Source organism: Astatotilapia calliptera, chromosome 8 (genome assembly GCF_900246225.1).
Source record: "Astatotilapia calliptera chromosome 8, fAstCal1.2, whole genome shotgun sequence".
Lineage (NCBI taxonomy): Eukaryota > Metazoa > Chordata > Actinopteri > Cichliformes > Cichlidae > Astatotilapia > Astatotilapia calliptera.
Window position 1 is genome coordinate 1,179,643 of NC_039309.1, and position 17,920 is coordinate 1,197,562.

The window sequence follows — 17,920 nt, forward strand, 5'->3', positions numbered from 1 at the left end:
TCAAAGACCCTCGTCATAACCTCAAACCCAGTCCTTGTGGTGAAACTGAAGGAATTAAGGACATTTCTGTCCAAGACTTTAATTCACATGTAAAAAACATAAAAGAACTGCTAATAACTGCTAAACCAGTATGGATGTCTATGCAGTTTATTTCACAGGCCTGGATCCGTCTGTCATTAGTTCATGAACAGTTTTTCTTAAGCTGCAGATTCCAGGAAGAAAAATGAATGTCTTGATTGGACGATAAGCGAGAACTCGGACAGCGTCGGACTTTCCTGGAAATCTGAAGAAAAGCACTCAATGATGATTGTTGGAGGCTGTGAGCCGACATACATTAAAGATGTGCTTCATTTAAATGATGTTCCTGCTGCGTGCTCAATGAGCTGCAGTTCAAAGACATCGTTTCCAAAGGGAAAGCACTTTGGAAACATGGCGGCCTGCGCTGGACGGCGTTCAGCACTGAGGCGTTTGAGGAGAGCGAGCTGTGAGATCTGTGAGAGTTTGTCTCCCTCACATGGACACCGAGGAAACCGGACGTCAGTCTCACTCAAACCATCAGCCATCACGGTCTGATCCGATCAGCTGTTAATGCCTTTTAAATGGGATCTGCACGATCATTGAGAAAAACCATTCAGAGATCAGATGTCTGTGGTTCCATCCACCCTCAGCTTACATTCAAACAGCTGCTGGAAAAACTGGAATTCTTGAATTATCTTAACCCCCCAACAGAAAACGTAAAGCCAGAAGTCTAAACTGCAGCCGTCCACCGTTTCCTTTTACACCACTAACCAATCACATCAGAGATCACCTGGAGGCAAACCTGGAATCAAAAGACAGAAAGCATTTCATGAATCAGCAGGTCGACGCTTCACCCTGACGTGACGACGGAGCACAGAACAGCGTTTGTATCTGTGAGAGCTTCAGTGGAGACCAGGATCAAGCTCTAAATTAAATGTATTTGAAGGATGAGGTCAAACGTAGAGTGTCAGGCAAAGCAACCAGGAAGTATCACGTAAAGGTCAGAGACCAGGACGCCGTCGTGAAGACCTGAAGATCATAAAAACGCTTCCTCACCCTCAATAAACACAAATCAATGATTCAGAGTGAAAATCAACTGAAATGTAGGAAAGACATTTATTCATTAAAATAAGAAAAATGTGCTCGGAATAAACTTAATGTATGCAAATCAAATTTCATTTGAGCAGACTCCATTAAATGTAACAGTTTACTGTGTAATTATTATAATATGGAAAATATAATTGTAAGGTAGTCAAAGTCCGCGTTTTTGGGCAGTTTTATTTTGAGTGTAAAGGCGGAGATGAAGCAGAAATACCGACGCTGGAATGAAACATGAGAAGAAACAGTGACAGGAAATAGTCACGTGTGTGTGGAGGAAAACTAAGAAAATGAGGAGGTCGAGGAACAACGGAAACGTGAAACCCAGAAGCCGCAAGTTCCCATCAGGATTGGAACCAGCTCCAGGACCAGCTCGTGAACAGCCAGCCTGCAGTGGGACAGCTTAAAGACCTCGACCAGGAAGTGAAGTGAACGACTCTGAGCTAGCGTTTAGATTCTTCTGTGGGGGTGGGGGGGTTGGACGATGGGGTGGGCATGGACTGCAAAAACAGAGACCTAAATGGCTGTAGCTCAGGAGGTAGAGCAGGTCACATACTGATTGGAAGGTCGGTCGTTCGATCCCAGGCTCCTCCAGTCTGAATGCCAAGTATCCTTGGGCAAGATACTGACCCCAAGATGCTCTTCGATGCATCCATCAGAGTGTGAATGTAGTTAGAAAGCAATAAGTGCCCAGAAAGTGCTTGTGAGAATGGCTGCGATTGGGTGCATGTGGTTTAGAGCACTTTGAGTACTCTGGGAAAGTAGAAAAGCACTATATAAGAATCAGTCCATTCACCACTCACTCAAAACATGAAAGAAAGAGAAAAACTCATCAGATCAGTGATCGATTTTTAAACGTGTCCTCGAACCACCCGAGGATCCGCCCCCCAACCGTCTGCAGCAGCTTAAAAATAATCTTCCACAATATTCCCTCCAATTCAAGCCTCCATCAATGAGCTTAAACTCCATGCTTGTTTTTCTGGTTTTCTCCATCCACCCCCCTTCCCTGCCCCCGCCTGATTGCATCACGGCGTCCTCAGCAGGAACCGTGTGGCTGCAGATAATCATCATCATTAGTCTTAGGTGTGAAACAAACGTCGGCAACATTGGAGCTGTGAGGCGAGTATACACACACACACAGGTTTCGTAACAATAGGGATGAGAATGTGCCAGAGATGGGACGACCTTTCGTCTGCAGTCACAACAACACGTCACTTCCTGTCAGCTGCTGTAAGCTGCTGATCTCTTTGTTGTTCTTTAAATCAGCTTCTGTTCCTCTGCGGACTCTGACCCGCCCCCGTGGTCTCTGTGCTCATTTAAAATGAACGTGTGGTGACCCGAGACTGAGGTCAGCTTTATGTAAAAGCAGCTTGCAGAGTTATTAGCAGTGCATATTTGTCATTTATAGATGTTGCTGTTAATCTGTGAAATACTAAACACAAATCATTTATAGTTTTATTTTAACACCGATCTGTCCCCATAGATTAGCTGCATTCAGCCAATCGTACACAGCAGAGGTGTCCAACTGGCTGTGAGGAGGCGGAGCCTGCAACATTGTCGACCTCTGAGCTCGACCTCAACACTGATGATTTTAAAGCGACTGCGCAGGACGTCCAGAGTGACTGCAATCTCAGACAAATCAGCAAATGTCTGCAAATACCTGCAACCAATCTGAGTCAGTCTGCAACAGGAGACGCAGCTCACCTGTGTTCTGGTTGTAAGGTGCAGCTCCTGTTAAAGTGTTCCAGTTAAATCCTGCAGCACCATGTCACTATTTCTGTTTGACCTTTGAATTGTTGTTTCAAACCTGCGTGCTTCTGGCTGGACTCAGAATGTAAGGAGGTACATGTGTGTGTAATGTGACAACTTTTCCATTGTCACATTACAGCCACAAACATGAATCAATTTCATTGGAATTCCACGTGAAAGACCAACACAAAGTGGTGTACATGTGAGAAGTGGAACAAAAATCATTCACGATTCCAAACATTTTTTACAAATAAATAACTGCAAAGTGGGGTACATAACATTCCTCTGTTAGCCAAAATTAGCATCCCTTTACTATGACTGTGAACTGCGGATACAACTTTATAACTAAACTAGCTAGTTAGCTAATTCTCCAGCTCTAATTAAGTTGCATTGTTAAAAAAAGCCATCAGCACATCAAAGAGCCACCTTACCATCACCTACTGGATTTACAAGGCTCCTTTTCAGAGTCCTGCTATTAGCATTTTCTATTTTGGTTCATTTTAATTAGTGCTGTCAGCGTTAATCTCGTTAAAATGACATTAACGCCATAACTGTATTAACGCGGCAAACCTCCATTAATGAGCTGCCGCGGATCGCCCTGTGCGTGGGGCTGGACGGCATCAACGTGCTAACGTGGGCAAACTCATTGATACTGTGCACGTCAGATTAACGCTGACAGCACTAATTTTTATATAAATTGCTCCTGCAGCTAACACTAGCAGGCTTGGCTGGAAAAATGTGTAATACACTGAACTACTTCTCCACAAAGCAACAGCACCTGTCACTCAAATAGGCCACGCCCCTAATGATGCAAACTTTAAACCTATAAACAGTCGAGCTATTAAAACAGGTTATAACCATGTTTATTTCTTCTGTAAAGGTTAACAGTCTATGAGGTCTAACTCGCTGCTGGAGCCTCTGCTGGACGTCAGAGGAACTGCAGTGTTAGTGACATTTTTCATGTTTGACCCTTGAAGTGAATCCAGTTCATGAAAACAAATAAAACCTATATCGTGCTTTCACAGACTGACAGTACAGTTTCATGACGCAACTGTCTCCCCACAGAGACAGCAGGATGTCACCGAGGCGGTCTGATCCCCGGTCATGTCTCTGTGCTGAGCAGCTGCAGCTCTTTCCCAGAGCAGAGACCCTGTGGACAGACAGCCCCGTGTCCCTATTGTGTCAAGCTGTGTTTGAGCTGACGTGAAAAAGCACAGGGGCCAGCAGAGTGCCAGGTCAGTTTACCTCACACATCACCTCACAGCTCGCTCCAAGGACGAATCAAACCACTGACGAGCCTCGTTTCCAGGAGCACGGAAAGCTGAAATCCCATCCTCAGAGCTGCAGAACGTCAGCGTCGTCTCAGTGGGAATAAAAGCAGATTCCATCTTTATGAAGAGCCTCTTTAGAAAAAGCTTAAAACCCGACTTTTCCTCCACTCACACTGAACGAGGGAGCGTAAGAAGCTTAAATGCTCCATTCAGTCATTAAAATGTGACTGGAGAAGTGTCTGCACACCTGAACTTGTGACCCTGAACACTTTCAGGCTCACTTGTCTGTCCACCCACTGCAGGAACATAACCCCAACTGTCAGCATCAACCCCCTGGCCTGGCAGTCACCCCTGCAGCTCAGCTCAGATGTTCTGTTCTAAGATGACTTTCAATCAGCTGCTCTGCTGATCACAGATCATCACCATCAGACAAACCGAGTTCGTCCTCAGATAACCTCAGAAAACATGCTCAGCTCAGCCAGACTGAGAAAAAGCAGTAAAATCAGAGGGATAATGTCAGAATAAAAGCACCCCCTTACCTGGATTCCTCATCTCTGGCGATCAGCAGGGACATGTGATTGGAGACCGAGGCCGTCCTTAAGATCTCCACCGCCCTATCAGGGAGCAGAATCGAGCAGTAAACATTACCAGCGTGTGATGGAAGATAAAGAGTCCATGTGTGAAACTCAAGGACATCTCTGCCTGGTGGAAACGTCCTCTGTGGACCTATTGGACAAATAGACTGCAGTACCACCGACAGCCACTAGATGCTGACAGCAACTGACTCGAGCCCAAAAGTCTTTGCTCCTACTTAAAAGTTCAAAAGAACTTTAGTATCCGTCGTGTGGCCGATGATCGATAGCTGTGATTGTCGTTCCATCTACGACTTTCGAGCCTCTGTTTAAAGAATGAAACTGATTTTTAAGTTTAACTGGAACTGTGATACTTGGTTATCATCAGTGTTTATGACGTTGGTGTCTCCAGCTAATAAAAACCATACTTCAGCAGGTAGTACCATCCAGTGTCAGTTTTGACCAGTAAGTTTCATCATCATTTTTTCTGATGAAAACAAGATGATAACAAAATAAAATCTAATCACAAGGACACAAACTGTGATGAATCAACAGTCTGTCAACGAATAAATATGAGATGAAAATATTCTGGAGAGACAAGATCCAATCAAAACTGATTCAGCTGAGCAGAAAGGCGGGACGAGTTTGGAAGTTATCCAATGAGAAGTAATCTCCTGGTGCGACGAGGTTAGACCTGCATTTAGACTTCAGTCGCCTGAATCAACTTTAGATTTAGTCAGCTATAATCAAAGTTTGCTCTCAGAATGAACACTCGGGCTGCAGTTTAAATTATCTGCAGTGTTTACATGTGAAGGTGAGGCTATTGTCTGTCATAGACAAAAATCAGGAACAGGAAACTGCTGCGTTTAGCGGTCGTGCTAAACATGACATAAAAAACCCGAAATAGAAAACTTCCTGTTTTCCTTATTTCCTGCACATTAACTGCAGTTTCTCCCTTAAAAAACAGCAGGGAGTGTTTCTATAGGTCACCTGTTTAAATTGCACTAAGGCTTGTAGTTGCATCATTAGGGGTGTGGCCTCTTTGAGTGAAGGGTGGATGGTGACACAGGCGGCTGTAGCTGGTAGCTGTCTGCTAGCTTCACCTGAACTGGACCTCTGGACCGTGTTTGTGCTGTCGGAGCCTTTTTAATGACATCATATGACCAATAATGGGGCTGCTGTGAGGTCACTGTATTAACAGCTTTGGTGCAGTACATGTTTATTTTGATGTTAGCAAGATTAGCAAGTATCTGTGTCTATGCTCCCATACACTAACTCAGGTTCAAAAGGGAGTTTTTCCTTCCCACTGTCTCCAAGTTCTTGCTAATAGGAGGTCATGTGATTGTTGGTGTTGCTTTCTCTGTATTATTGTCTTAATAAGTCTTATTTTATAGTCTTAATTTCTTAATTTATAAACTAAAGAGCATTGAGGCGACTGTTGTTGTGATTTGTTGCTATATGAATAAAACTGAATTGAATTAGATAAAGTAGCTGATAATACTCCACCCTCTTGTCCAAATATGGTCATTTTTACTCAAAAATGCCAACATGTTGATGACCTTAAAGCAGATGTTGAGGCTGCAAAATTTCACGTGCAGCATTCACATAAAGTGTGATGGACACCAACACTCTGCAGTCCATGCAGCTTCACAATTCAAACAGTGCAAATAAACAAGTGATGCGAGACCGCCATGCTGCATTTTCTAAAATACCTCAACAGTGAGACTCACCTCTCATTGGTCACCCCTATCAGGCTGATGTTATTGACATCCAAAATCAGGTCACCTGACTTAAGCCGACCTGGAACAGAGAGTGACAGACAGACGGACGGAGAGAAGGCAAAGTGAGGGACGATAACAGTGTCTGTAGTAACCGATCCACAAAAAATACCAGAAGAATAGCTACCATCCAGAGCGGCCAGCCCACCAGCGATCACTCGCTTTATGTAGATACCAAACTCCTCTCCTGTCAGCTCTCTGTAGCCCCCAATTATTTTAACACCTGTGAACACACACAGATGAGCTCCAGTTAAAAAAGAGCCTGGCTTTCAGGCTGTACTGGCTCTTCATCTAGTTGTGACAGGCGATCGCAGCATTTTCAGATGCTGAGCTGCGGCTGAAGGAGGAGCGGTTAATAAGGACTCAGAGGTCAGTAAGGTCGAGGGAAAGATGCTCACCGAGTCCCTTCTTGCAGTCGCAGAACTCCAGCCTCTGTACGGCTCGGCTGATGCCGTGTGGGCCCATGATCGTCCTGGCAACAAGCAAAAACACAACAGATTTAAACACATATCAACATCCTCCCTCAGCCAAAGCCCCTCTCACTCTGTTTCCTCAGAGCGCCGCTGCACAAAATAATCAAATCATCACAGGATTTTGGCATTGTCTCCCTCTCTCCCTCCCACCTCCACCCAGCTACGTCCAACCAATAAAATCTGTCGCCTCCTAAACGACGAGGCGGTTGAACCATGTGGCGACCTGGATGTTTGGAGGCTCGGGCGAACACAAACAGTGATTAGAAATAATCAAAGGAACATTACGGAGCAGTTGTTTTGTGCTTCTGCTGAGAGATTTGTGGGTGAGAAGGTTTCAGATTAAAGCTGAAGAGACTCCGACGTGGTGAACATGATCCTGCTGTCTGCTGGTCGTTCTCAAGTCTCAGCTCAGAGTCAGCACAGAGTCAGTTTGAGCGGCAGTTTGAGTCACATGCTGGTGTCTGAGCGTTTCAAAGGTTCGTGTAGAGGCAGCAAAGCCTGTCACGGACAGACTGACATGAATACTCGAGGCTGGGCCCAGAGGCTTTTTTAAATCTTTGGGCTCTAAGCTCAGTTTGATGCCTCCCTCAAACACCGACTAAAGACATCGAAACAGATGCTGTGTCAGTTTTATGGGAGTAGCAACAAGAGAGAGCTGATCCTTTAATTTGGGTTCACTTACACTCAAAATAATCATGCTGACCACTTCCAAAAATAGCAAATGAACGGTCACATGGTGCATCTGCTGTTTTGCTCTCTCTCTCTCTCTTTAGTGACACACATCTCTGCAGATGACACGTTTTTTCATACAGTGGTCATGCAAAGGATCCAGTTAGTTCTTTGTGTATTATATTGCCCCCTTGAGGACTGACAATAATCACTTCCACCTAAAAGTCTTCAGAGGTCTACTGGATTAAAACCAAGCACCAAATAAATTCTGCAACTTTACCTGGAAGGTCTTTTTTTTAGGTTAGGAGAGGTTAAGGGTACTGTGCTTCTCTGTTTCATTTAAACTTAATTTACCAACCAGCTGCAAAGAGAAAGCTTTTCATACACATGTTGATTTAACAGTCATGTTTGCAGTTTAGATGGTTAGGTGGATGGTTGGTTGGATAGTTGGATGATTAGGTGGATGGTTGGATGGTTAGTTGCATGGTTGGATGGTTAGGTGGATGGTTGGATGGTTAGGTGGATGGTTGAATGGATGGTTGGGTGGTTAGGTGGATGGTTGGTTGGATAGTTACATGGTTGGATGGATGGATGGTTAGTTGGATGGCTGGTTGGCTAGATGGATGGTTAGGTGGATGGTTAGGTGGTTAGTTGGATGGTTGGTTGGATAGTTCCATGGTTGGATGGATGGTTGGATGGTTAGTTGGATGGTTGGTTGGATAGTTGAATGATTAGGTGGATGGTTGGTTGGTTAGTGTCATGGTTGGATGGTTAAGTGGATGGTTGGATGGATGGTTGGGTGGTTAGGTGGATGGTTGGTTGGATAGTTGGATGATTAGGTGGATGGTTGGTTGGATAGTTGCATGGTTGGATGCTAAGGTGGATGATTGGATGGTTGGTTGGATAGTTGGAGCTGCAAAGAGAAAGCTTTTCATACATATGTTGATTTAACAGTCATGTTTGCAGTTTAGATGGTTAGATGGATGTTTAGATGGTTGGTTAGTTGGATGGAAGGTTGGATGGTTAGGTGGATGGTTGGTTGGATAGTTGCATGGTTGGATGGTTGGATGGTTAGTTGGATGGCTGGTTGGCTAGATGGATGGTTGGATGGTTAGGTGGTTAGTTGGATGGTTGGTTGGATAGTTGCATGGTTGGATGGTTAGGTGAATGGTTGGGTGGTTAGGTAGATGGTTGGGTGGTTAGGTGGATGGTTGGTTGGATAGTTGGGTGGTTAGGTGGATGGTTGGTTGGATAGTTGGATGATTGGTTGGATAGTTGGATGATTAGGTGGATGGTTGGTTGGATAGTTGCATGGTTGGATGGTTAGGTGGATGGTTAGGTGGTTAGTTGGATGGTTGGTTGGATAGTTCCATGGTTGGATGGTTAGGTGGATGGTTGGTTGGGTGGTTAGGTGGATGGTTGGTTGGTTAGTTGGATGATTGGTTGGATAGTTGGATGATTAGTTGGATGGCTGGTTGGCTAGATGGATGGTTGGATGGTTAGGTGGATGGTTAGGTGGTTAGTTGGATGGTTGGTTGGATAGTTCCATGGTTGGATGGTTAGTTGGATGATTGGTTGGATAGTTGGATGGTTGGATGGTTAGGTGGATGGTTGGGTGGTTAGGTGGATGGTTGGTTGGATAGTTGGATGATTAGGTGGATGGTTGGTTGGATAGTTGCATGGTTGGATGGATGAATGGATGGATGAATGGTTGGAAATAAAACAAACAGCAAAGATGTCCACTGTGAGCGACCATCTTTGAACAGAGGCGGGGGTTTACGACACCAACTCTCTGCCATCTATAATCCAGTTTTGAGATCCCTTCCCAGACGCCTTAACGCCCACTCACATCCTGGGCCATCTGATCTCAGGAATTCGCATGATAAGGTGGGGCCAGGTTTCACAATGAACTCACCCGAAACTCTGGCTGATTGGGACCCACACCCAGTTTCACACCTTGGCTCAGGCGATTAGAGGATCATCAGGGGGTCCTTTTGTCCCTCTGTGGGGGGAAACTCCCACTAGGTTTATATCTGGGACTCTCCACCATTTGACCTTAGAACTGAAGAAGCTTCTCAGATGAGAGGTGAAACGTCTTCAAGTAACTTAAAGAAGTCCAGACGCTTTTCTTTGCAAGCTCCTTTGACTACGATGACCTGGATGACTGAGAACCTTCACAGACAAACAGCAAAGATCCAAAGCAGCATTTGCTTTTGGAAGCTGTTGCTGTAAACCTACAAGCTGCAGGTAAAGAAGCTCCCAGAGCAAGAGAAACAGGCCAAACTGAAACTGCGCAACCAGAATGAAGTTCCTACATCTTGGAACTAAAGAACACATGGGTAATATCATCGATGGAAACAGGCCACAGAAGCAAGACCCAACCAAGTGAAGCCCACTCTCCAGGAAGTAGACATACCATTATCCTAGTCTACTTTAAATAAAAGACTTCCAGAAAGAAGAGTGTCCCACAGTTTGACAGATGAAAGTAAAACCATCCAGCAGAATAAATAGAATAAAGCAAAACAACTTTAAGGTTTTGAGTGGCTCATGATCAGAGTTACAGAAAATCATTCCAATGACACTGAGTCACTGCTGTTTAGTTCATTCAGACTACGTTGGAACATAGCTGCCCTGATACAGCGCGGGGAATAATGATTTCATCTCCTGCTGAATCTGTTTGTTTCTCTAATTTTTATGGAAGTTGTATTTTAAGAGCGATACAACCTGGGTGGCTGTAGCTCAGGTGGCAGAGCAGGTCAGCCACTAATCAGAAGGTCGGTGATTCGATCCCAGGCTGCATCCTGGCTGCATGTCAAATATCCTTGGGCAAGATACTAACCCCATGTTTGCCTACTGGTGGTGGTCAGAGGGCCTGGTGGCGCCTATGTCCGGCAGCCTCGCCTCTGTCAGTGCGCCCCAGGGCAGCTGTGGCTACAATGTAGCTTGCCATTGCCAGTGTGTGAATGTGTGTGTGAATGGGTGAATGACTGAATGTAGTGTAAAGCGCTTTGGGGTCCTATGGACTAGAAAAGCGCTATACAAATGCAGGCCATTTACCATTTACCATAACCAAAAATCCAGAAAAAAAAAACACATAACATAGAAGTTATAAATTGCTTTTAATGCATTTGATCTCCAAGCAAAACATGACTTAGTACTTGGTGGAGGAACAGCTGCTTCTGCACAGCAGTGTGATGTTTCTTGTAGGGGGTGGCGGGGAGGGGGTATTGTGGGTACTGCAACACTTTAGTCCATTATGGTGCAATGTGCTACCAATGATGTTCTTGGCCTTCAGATCAGATCAGATGTAGTTTTGGGGAGATCCACCACTCATAAGATGAGATCTTGCATGGAGCTCCAGACTATGATGCTCATTTGATGCTGACGTCCTAAGACAGCTCTTTGGTCTTCTCTGAGGTGTGAAGAGGTTAGAATGGATGAAACTGATTCTGTGGACAGGTGTGTGTTATACACACCAATAGCGATTTGGGATCAGGAGGATCTGTAAGTGACTGATTGACTGAAGTCTGTGTGCCACATGGGTTAAAAGCCAGTCTGTAGGAACGTGAAGTCTGACTGGTTTATTTCACACACTGATTTGTAAATTATTGTATAATTTTTATCGAATGCCTTTCCTCCATCAAAAACTAGCATAAAAATCTGTCTGTGAAGGTTCTCAGTCATCCAGGTCATCGTAGTCTTTCCAAGCTCCTAGACTACCATAAAAATCGGAGACTGTTCATTTTTCTGTAAGTAAGCAACTCAGTCGGGAATATAAATAATAAATAGTTATTTCCTCCACTCTGTGTGCTGAGAAGCATTTGAGGATATCTACCAGGTAGTGAGACGTCGCGGGAGGGCGGTTTTAAAGCTGCGATATTATCTCAGTTCTTCAGAAGCTTTGAGCAGCGCAGCTTTCAGGGCGACCCTACATATACTGTGTTATGTAAGGGATAATGTACAGTGAAGTCAAGGTCACACTGTGAAGAGGATTAGTTTGAAATCATAATCCATCTTAAGGAACCAAATATATTGTAAGGAGACCCGATGCTTGCACATCATACAGCTGGACAGTTTTCCAAGCAGCAAACGTCAGTCGAGCAACCAGCTACTAAAAATCACTTCTACATACGTTAACCTACTATTTCGAGATGATTCATCAACAAAGTAGATCAATAATTAGCAAAATAAAGTCACCCAGAAACCAAATGGACTCAGTTGATGCTGATAAATGAGAGTCTACGTTTGTTGAGTTACTCGGCTTGAACAGAAACTGACCAACACATTGGGACCACAGACTCTTTCCCACCATCCCAGATGAGTCTGTTTTTTTGTTTATTGTATTGTAACTGTTAGATGTTACCTAAGGGCCATATTAGAGTCTCCACCTTTCTCAAAGGTCATCTTTTTCTTTTTTCCAGACTTCAGAAAAATTAGCACAAAACCACAAAAAACATGGAAGCCTCTTCATGACAGCTAAAAGAAACATAGGTTCTCAGCAGCTGTTTCATAAACTGAAATAAACTTGGTGTGTAGACCCGGCACTCGATGAAGTGTGAGTTGAGCACGTTTTTCCAATCAGTGCTTAAATCAGGTGACCAGCAGGTTTCGTTAAAAGATTAAGCCAGCGTGAACGTGCCCAAGCCTGCAGCTCCTTTAAAGGCCACTCAGTGAACATTGTTGGAAATCAAAGAAAAGGGCAGACTTCCATCAAATATGAATTCTGCCAACATTAATCTCCTGCTAAAACCAGGCAAAGACCCTGTATATCCCTCAAGCTATCGTCCAATATCCCTTATAAATGTAGACCTTAAAATAATCTGCAAAGCTCTCTCAAAGAGACTAGAGAAAATAACCCCCTCTTAATTCATCCTGACCAAACTGGTTTCATAAAAGATAGGCACTCATCAACAAATACACGTAGATTACTTAATTTGATAGACTACTCATACAGTAAAAACCTTGAAACTACAATATTTTCTTTAGATGCAGAAAAAGCATTTGACAGAGTTAACTGTAAATTTCTATTTGCAACTTTACACAAATTTGGTTTTGGATCCTCTTTCATAAACTGGTTAAAAATATTATATAATTCCCCAACAGCTTGTGTCAGAACAAATGACCAGACATCCTCCAGCTTCTGTCTCTTGAGGGGCACCAGGCAGGGATGCCCACTCTCCCCTTCACTGTTTGCAATTTTTATTGAACCACTAGCAGCAGCAATTAGACAGAATTCAGTAATTAAGGGCATAAAATGCAAGAACGTGGAACATAAAATCAGCCTTTATGCAGATGATGCGTTACTTTTTCTCCAAAACTCACAAACCAATATCTCTGGGGTGATTGAATTGATAAACTCTTTTGCAAGAATATCAGATTACTCAATTAATTGGTCAAAATTGACAGTCCTTCAGATTAATTGCTCCTTCCATAATTCCTCTTCTACACCACTGCAATCTGGAGATATAAAATATTTAGGTATTAATGTTTCTCCCAAGCTTGCAGATCTAACTAAATTAAACCATATCCCACTTTTAAAGAAGGTAGAAGATGATCTGGCTAGGTGGAAATGTCTACCCATATCACTCATGGGAAGGGTTGCCGCTATAAAAATGATGGTCTTACCAAAAATAAATTATTTATTCTCAATGATCCCAACTAAACCGCCACAAGATTGGTTCAGATCTCTAGATTCATGTATGTCCAAATTCCTTTGGAAAAATAAACCCCCACGTATAAGCTTAAAAACACTACAAAAGACCAAGGATAAAGGAGGACTAGAACTGCCTAACTTTCAGCACTACTTCTTAGCCAACAGGCTTCAGTTTATCTCAGGATGGCTAAAACACACCCTCTTAGATGAACCTTGGCTAGATGTAGAACAAGCACTCTGCAATAATCTAGAGATCTCAGACCTACCATTTATCAGCTCAAACATCCAACGACATGAATGCTTTAAAAGCATCAACATCAGCTCTTCTCTGACAGCATGGTGGGAGTTTCTAAAATTGACGGCGTCTTCATTAATCCCATGCAAACGTACACCTATCTGGAACAACCCTGACATATTACAAAACAATAATATGATAAACTTTTCAGATTGGAGTGATAAAGGAATCAAATATTTAGAACATATACTAGAAGGAACAGAATTTATTTCATTTGACGGACTAGTTACACAATATGGGATCAACAAGAAAAGATTTTTAGAATATCAACAAATTAAATCCATAGTAAAAAAGAAATTTAAACCGGGTCAAGTTGAACTACAAACACCACCAAGTGTGGTTCAATTTCTTACTCTTAAAACCCCCAGATTACTATCCAAAATATACAGAATGCTTTCTAAAACAGATGAATCAATATCACTTCCTATTGCAAAATGGGAAGCGGATTTATCAGTTAACTTAGACCTAAACTTCTGGTCTCAGATTTGCTTAAAAACCTTTCATCTAATTAGAAATCCCAGTCTTCAATTAATTCAATACAAAATACTACATAGAGTGCACTATACAGGTCATCGGATGTTCAAGATGGGTTATACGTCTACCAACAACTGCTCACACTGCCAAACCAATTCACCGGACAATTATATCCACGCTCTTTGGTTCTGTCCACCAGTTCATAAGTTTTGGCGCGAGATATGTGAAGACTTATCGAAGTGTCTGAAATGTCACATTCCAACTTCCCCCTTAGTGTGTTTGTTGGGCAGCTTAGATAATGTCACTACAGAAAAGAATATAGCCCATATGGTTTTCACTGCCCTATGCATAGCCAAGAAAACAGTCCTCATGAACTGGAAAAATAAAAATAATCTTAATTCTAACCAATATAGAAATTATCTATTAGATTACATTAGTCTTGATACAGCCTCTGCCACCACTTCAGATCAATTGCTCTGGGCTCCTTTGATCAGCTCCATCACCTAGTGGGGGTGGGGGGTCATAGTTTGGTCCCACCTTTGCTGTTGTTACATCCTGGGAGGCTGTGGGAGTGTGTGGGCGTGGTGTTGTCTTCTCCCTCTCCTCCTCCTTCATTCTGGCCCCTCCCCTTGTCTCTCTCTGCCCCTGCCCTCTCCTATAGGCCACACCTGCTGCTCATCTGCTCTCGTTACAACCAATTACCCTCAGGGGTGATATAAGCTGGAGAAGAGCAGTGTGGAGGAGGAGGGAGAGGTTTCTGGTGGATTTCCTCTGTGCTGGTCAGAGCGTGCTACTGGCTTAGGTGTGGAACAGCCTGCTGCGTATGACCAGCCTTCTGGTGTGTGGCTCTTTGTGAGTAGTGTTTATCTGAGCAGTGATTGCCCATGAGTGACGGCGGCCTTCATTAGTTTGTGTGGCCTGCCTGGATATTGTTTGTTAGCAGCGTTGCTGTCTCTTTCTGTTGAAACCTTATTGTTGCTTTCTTTGTTGAGTGGTCATTACCACTTTGGGTTGACCTCCCTGATTTCTTATTATAGCAGCGGTGCTGTCTCCTTTTGTTGTTGCCATTTATATGATTATTGAGGTGTTTGCCTACAATAAAGATCTATTTTATGTTAAATACCTCTGCCTGGCGTTCTTTTCATTCCACCTGGATCTAACTGTTACTGTCCCCCACCCTCATCGCCTAGACTTTTATGTGGGGACGTAACAGCTGTTGTGATTGGTGTGGGGGTAGGGACAGGCTTAGGGCATCGGGGGTTCCCCAGGAGCATCTTCCTTGGAGGGCTCAACCCGGGGTTGCGGTCATGGCCTATTAAGGGCTCTGTTGGCTCATCAGTGACGGTTTCCTCGTGGCTGCGTGTACTGACCTGGTAACCTGGGTGCCCCTGGGTGGGTCCAGGATGGGCGTGGGGTTCTGGGGGTGCTCCATCTCTGGGCTGGGGCCCTGGCTGGGCCTTGGGGGCTTGGGTCCCGGTTGGTGTGTTGCCGGGGTTGTGGGCGGGTGGGCTGTCCTGGGCTCTGTGGGGCCAGGCGGCGAGGCTGCACTGGGCCCCAGTCCAGATGGGCCTGGGCCCCCCTTTCCCTGGTGGGTTGCAGAGTATGGGGGTGCCTACTGGGGTCAGCGGGGGAGCTGGCCCCAGGGAGGGGTCACTTGCCCCTCCCTTCCTTCCCTCCCCATCTCCAGCTGCCTCCCTCTTCCTGCTCCACCACAATCACCCACACATGCAGGACCTTGGGGTAAAGGTGTGTCACCAGGGTGCAGGGGAGGCTACCCCCCCCCCCCCCCCCCGTCCCCCCCGTCCCCTTCTGGCTGCCTCTGCCTCAATTTTATCCCACAACTTAGACATTCACATTACTCACACTCTCATTACACATACAGTGAGGCAAAAAAGTATTTAGTCAGCCACCGATTGTGCAAGTTCCCCCACTTAAAATGATGACAGAGGTCAGTAATTTGCACCAGAGGTACACTTCAACTGTGAGAGACAGAATGTGAAAAAAAATCCATGAAGCCACATGGTAGGATTTGTAAAGAATTTATTGGTAAATCAGGGTGGAAAATAAGTATTTGGTCACCTCAAACAAGGAAAATCTCTGGCTCTCACAGACCTGTAACGTCTTCTGTAAGAAGCTTTTCTGTCCCCCACTCGTTACCTGTATGAATGGCACCTGTTTGAACTCATCATCTGTATAAAAGACACCTGTCCACAGCCTCAAACAGTCAGACTCCAAACTCCGCCATGGCCAAGACCAAAGAGCTTTCGAAGGACCACAGGAAAAGTATTGTAGACCTGCACCAGACTGGGAAGAGTGAATCTACAATAGGCAAGCAGCTTGGTGTGAAAAAATCAACTGTGGGAGCAATCATCAGAAAATGGAAGACATACAAGACCACTGATAATCTCCCTCGATCTGGGGCTCCATGCAAGATCTCATCCCGTGGGGTCAAAATGATCATGAGAACGGTGAGTAAAGATCCCAGAACCACACGGGGGGACCTGGTGAATGACCTGCAGAGAGCTGGGACCAAAGTAACAAAGGTCACCATCAGTAACACACTACAACGGCAGGGAATCAAATCCCGCAGTGCCAGACGTGTTCCGCTGCTGAAGCCAGTGCATGTCCAGGCCCGTCTGAAGTTTGCCAGAGAGCACATGGATGATACAGCAGAGGATTGGGAGAATGTCATGTGGTCAGATGAAACCAAAGTAGAACTTTTTGGTATAAACTCAACTCGTCGTGTTTGGAGGAAGAAGAATACTGAGTTGCATCCCAAGAACACCATACCTACTGTGAAGCATGGGGGTGGAAACATCATGCTGTGGGGCTGTTTTTCTGCCAAGGGGACAGGACGACTGATCCGTGTTAAGGACAGAATGAATGGGGCCATGTATCGTGAGATTTTGAGCCAAAACCTCCTTCCATCAGTGAGAACTTTGAAGATGAAACGAGGCTGGGTCTTCCAACATGACAATGATCCAAAACACACCGCCCGGGCAACAAAGGAGTGGCTCCGTAAGAAGCATTTGAAAGTCCTGGAGTGGCCTAGCCAGTCTCCAGACCTCAACCCCATAGAAAATCTGTGGCGGGAGTTGAAAGTCCGTGTTGCCCCAAAACATCACTGCTCTCGAGAAGATCTGCATGGAGGAATGGGCCAAAATACCAGCTACTGTGTGTGCAAACCTGGTAAAGACCTATAGTAAATGTTGGACCTCTGTTATTGCCAACAAAGGTTATGTTACAAAGTATTGAGTTGTATTTTTGTTATTGACCAAATACTTATTTTCCACCCTGATTTACCAATAAATTCTTTACAAATCCTACCATGTGAATTCATGGATTTTTGTTTCACATTCTGTCTCTCACAGTTGAAGTGTACCTCTGGTGGAAATTACTGACCTCTGTCATCATTTTAGGTGGGGGAACTTGCACAATTGTTGGCTGACTAAATACTTTTTTGCCCCACTGTACATATAGGATCTTGGGGGTGGGCACGATACACGGACTCCAAAAGACCATCAGGGTGTACACCCCACCCCTGGCGTCGTTGCCCACCTCTCAATGTTAAATACACGTAGACATTGAGGGCTAGCAGGAGGGACCATGCGCTTACCTCCTGCTCTCTGGCAGGTAGCTCCATGCCCTCCTGGGTTTTAAATGCACCTTAGAACACACATGCATCAACACTACAATGAGCGGGTGGAGGGAGGTTTGGAGTCTTCACACACCCATTCTCTGCGACCTGCTGGAGCGGAGGGGCTAGGAGGAGGAGTTGGCCGTCCGACTGGGGTCTGGAGTGTGGGGCCTCCCTGCTGCTGCGGAGTCGGGGCGGTCTGTTTCTCCCCACCACAGGGAAAAGGGTAACAC

The 17,920-nt window shown here is 44.7% G+C and overlaps 1 protein-coding gene across 3 annotated transcripts in view; it reads right to left on the reverse strand.

Moving 5' to 3' along the window:
* The window catches only part of stxbp4 (syntaxin binding protein 4), a 59,206-nt gene that overhangs the window by 34,594 nt on the left and 6,692 nt on the right, over positions 1 to 17,920 (reverse strand). For all 3 annotated transcript variants that reach the window (XM_026177788.1, XM_026177790.1, XM_026177789.1), the window contains exons 2-5: positions 6,885 to 6,958; positions 6,614 to 6,709; positions 6,439 to 6,508; positions 4,676 to 4,750 (exon numbers count right to left, since the gene is read on the reverse strand). In XM_026177788.1, the coding sequence (XP_026033573.1) occupies positions 4,676 to 4,750; positions 6,439 to 6,508; positions 6,614 to 6,709; positions 6,885 to 6,958 (315 nt within the window). The remainder of the gene's footprint in view (positions 1 to 4,675; positions 4,751 to 6,438; positions 6,509 to 6,613; positions 6,710 to 6,884; positions 6,959 to 17,920) is intronic.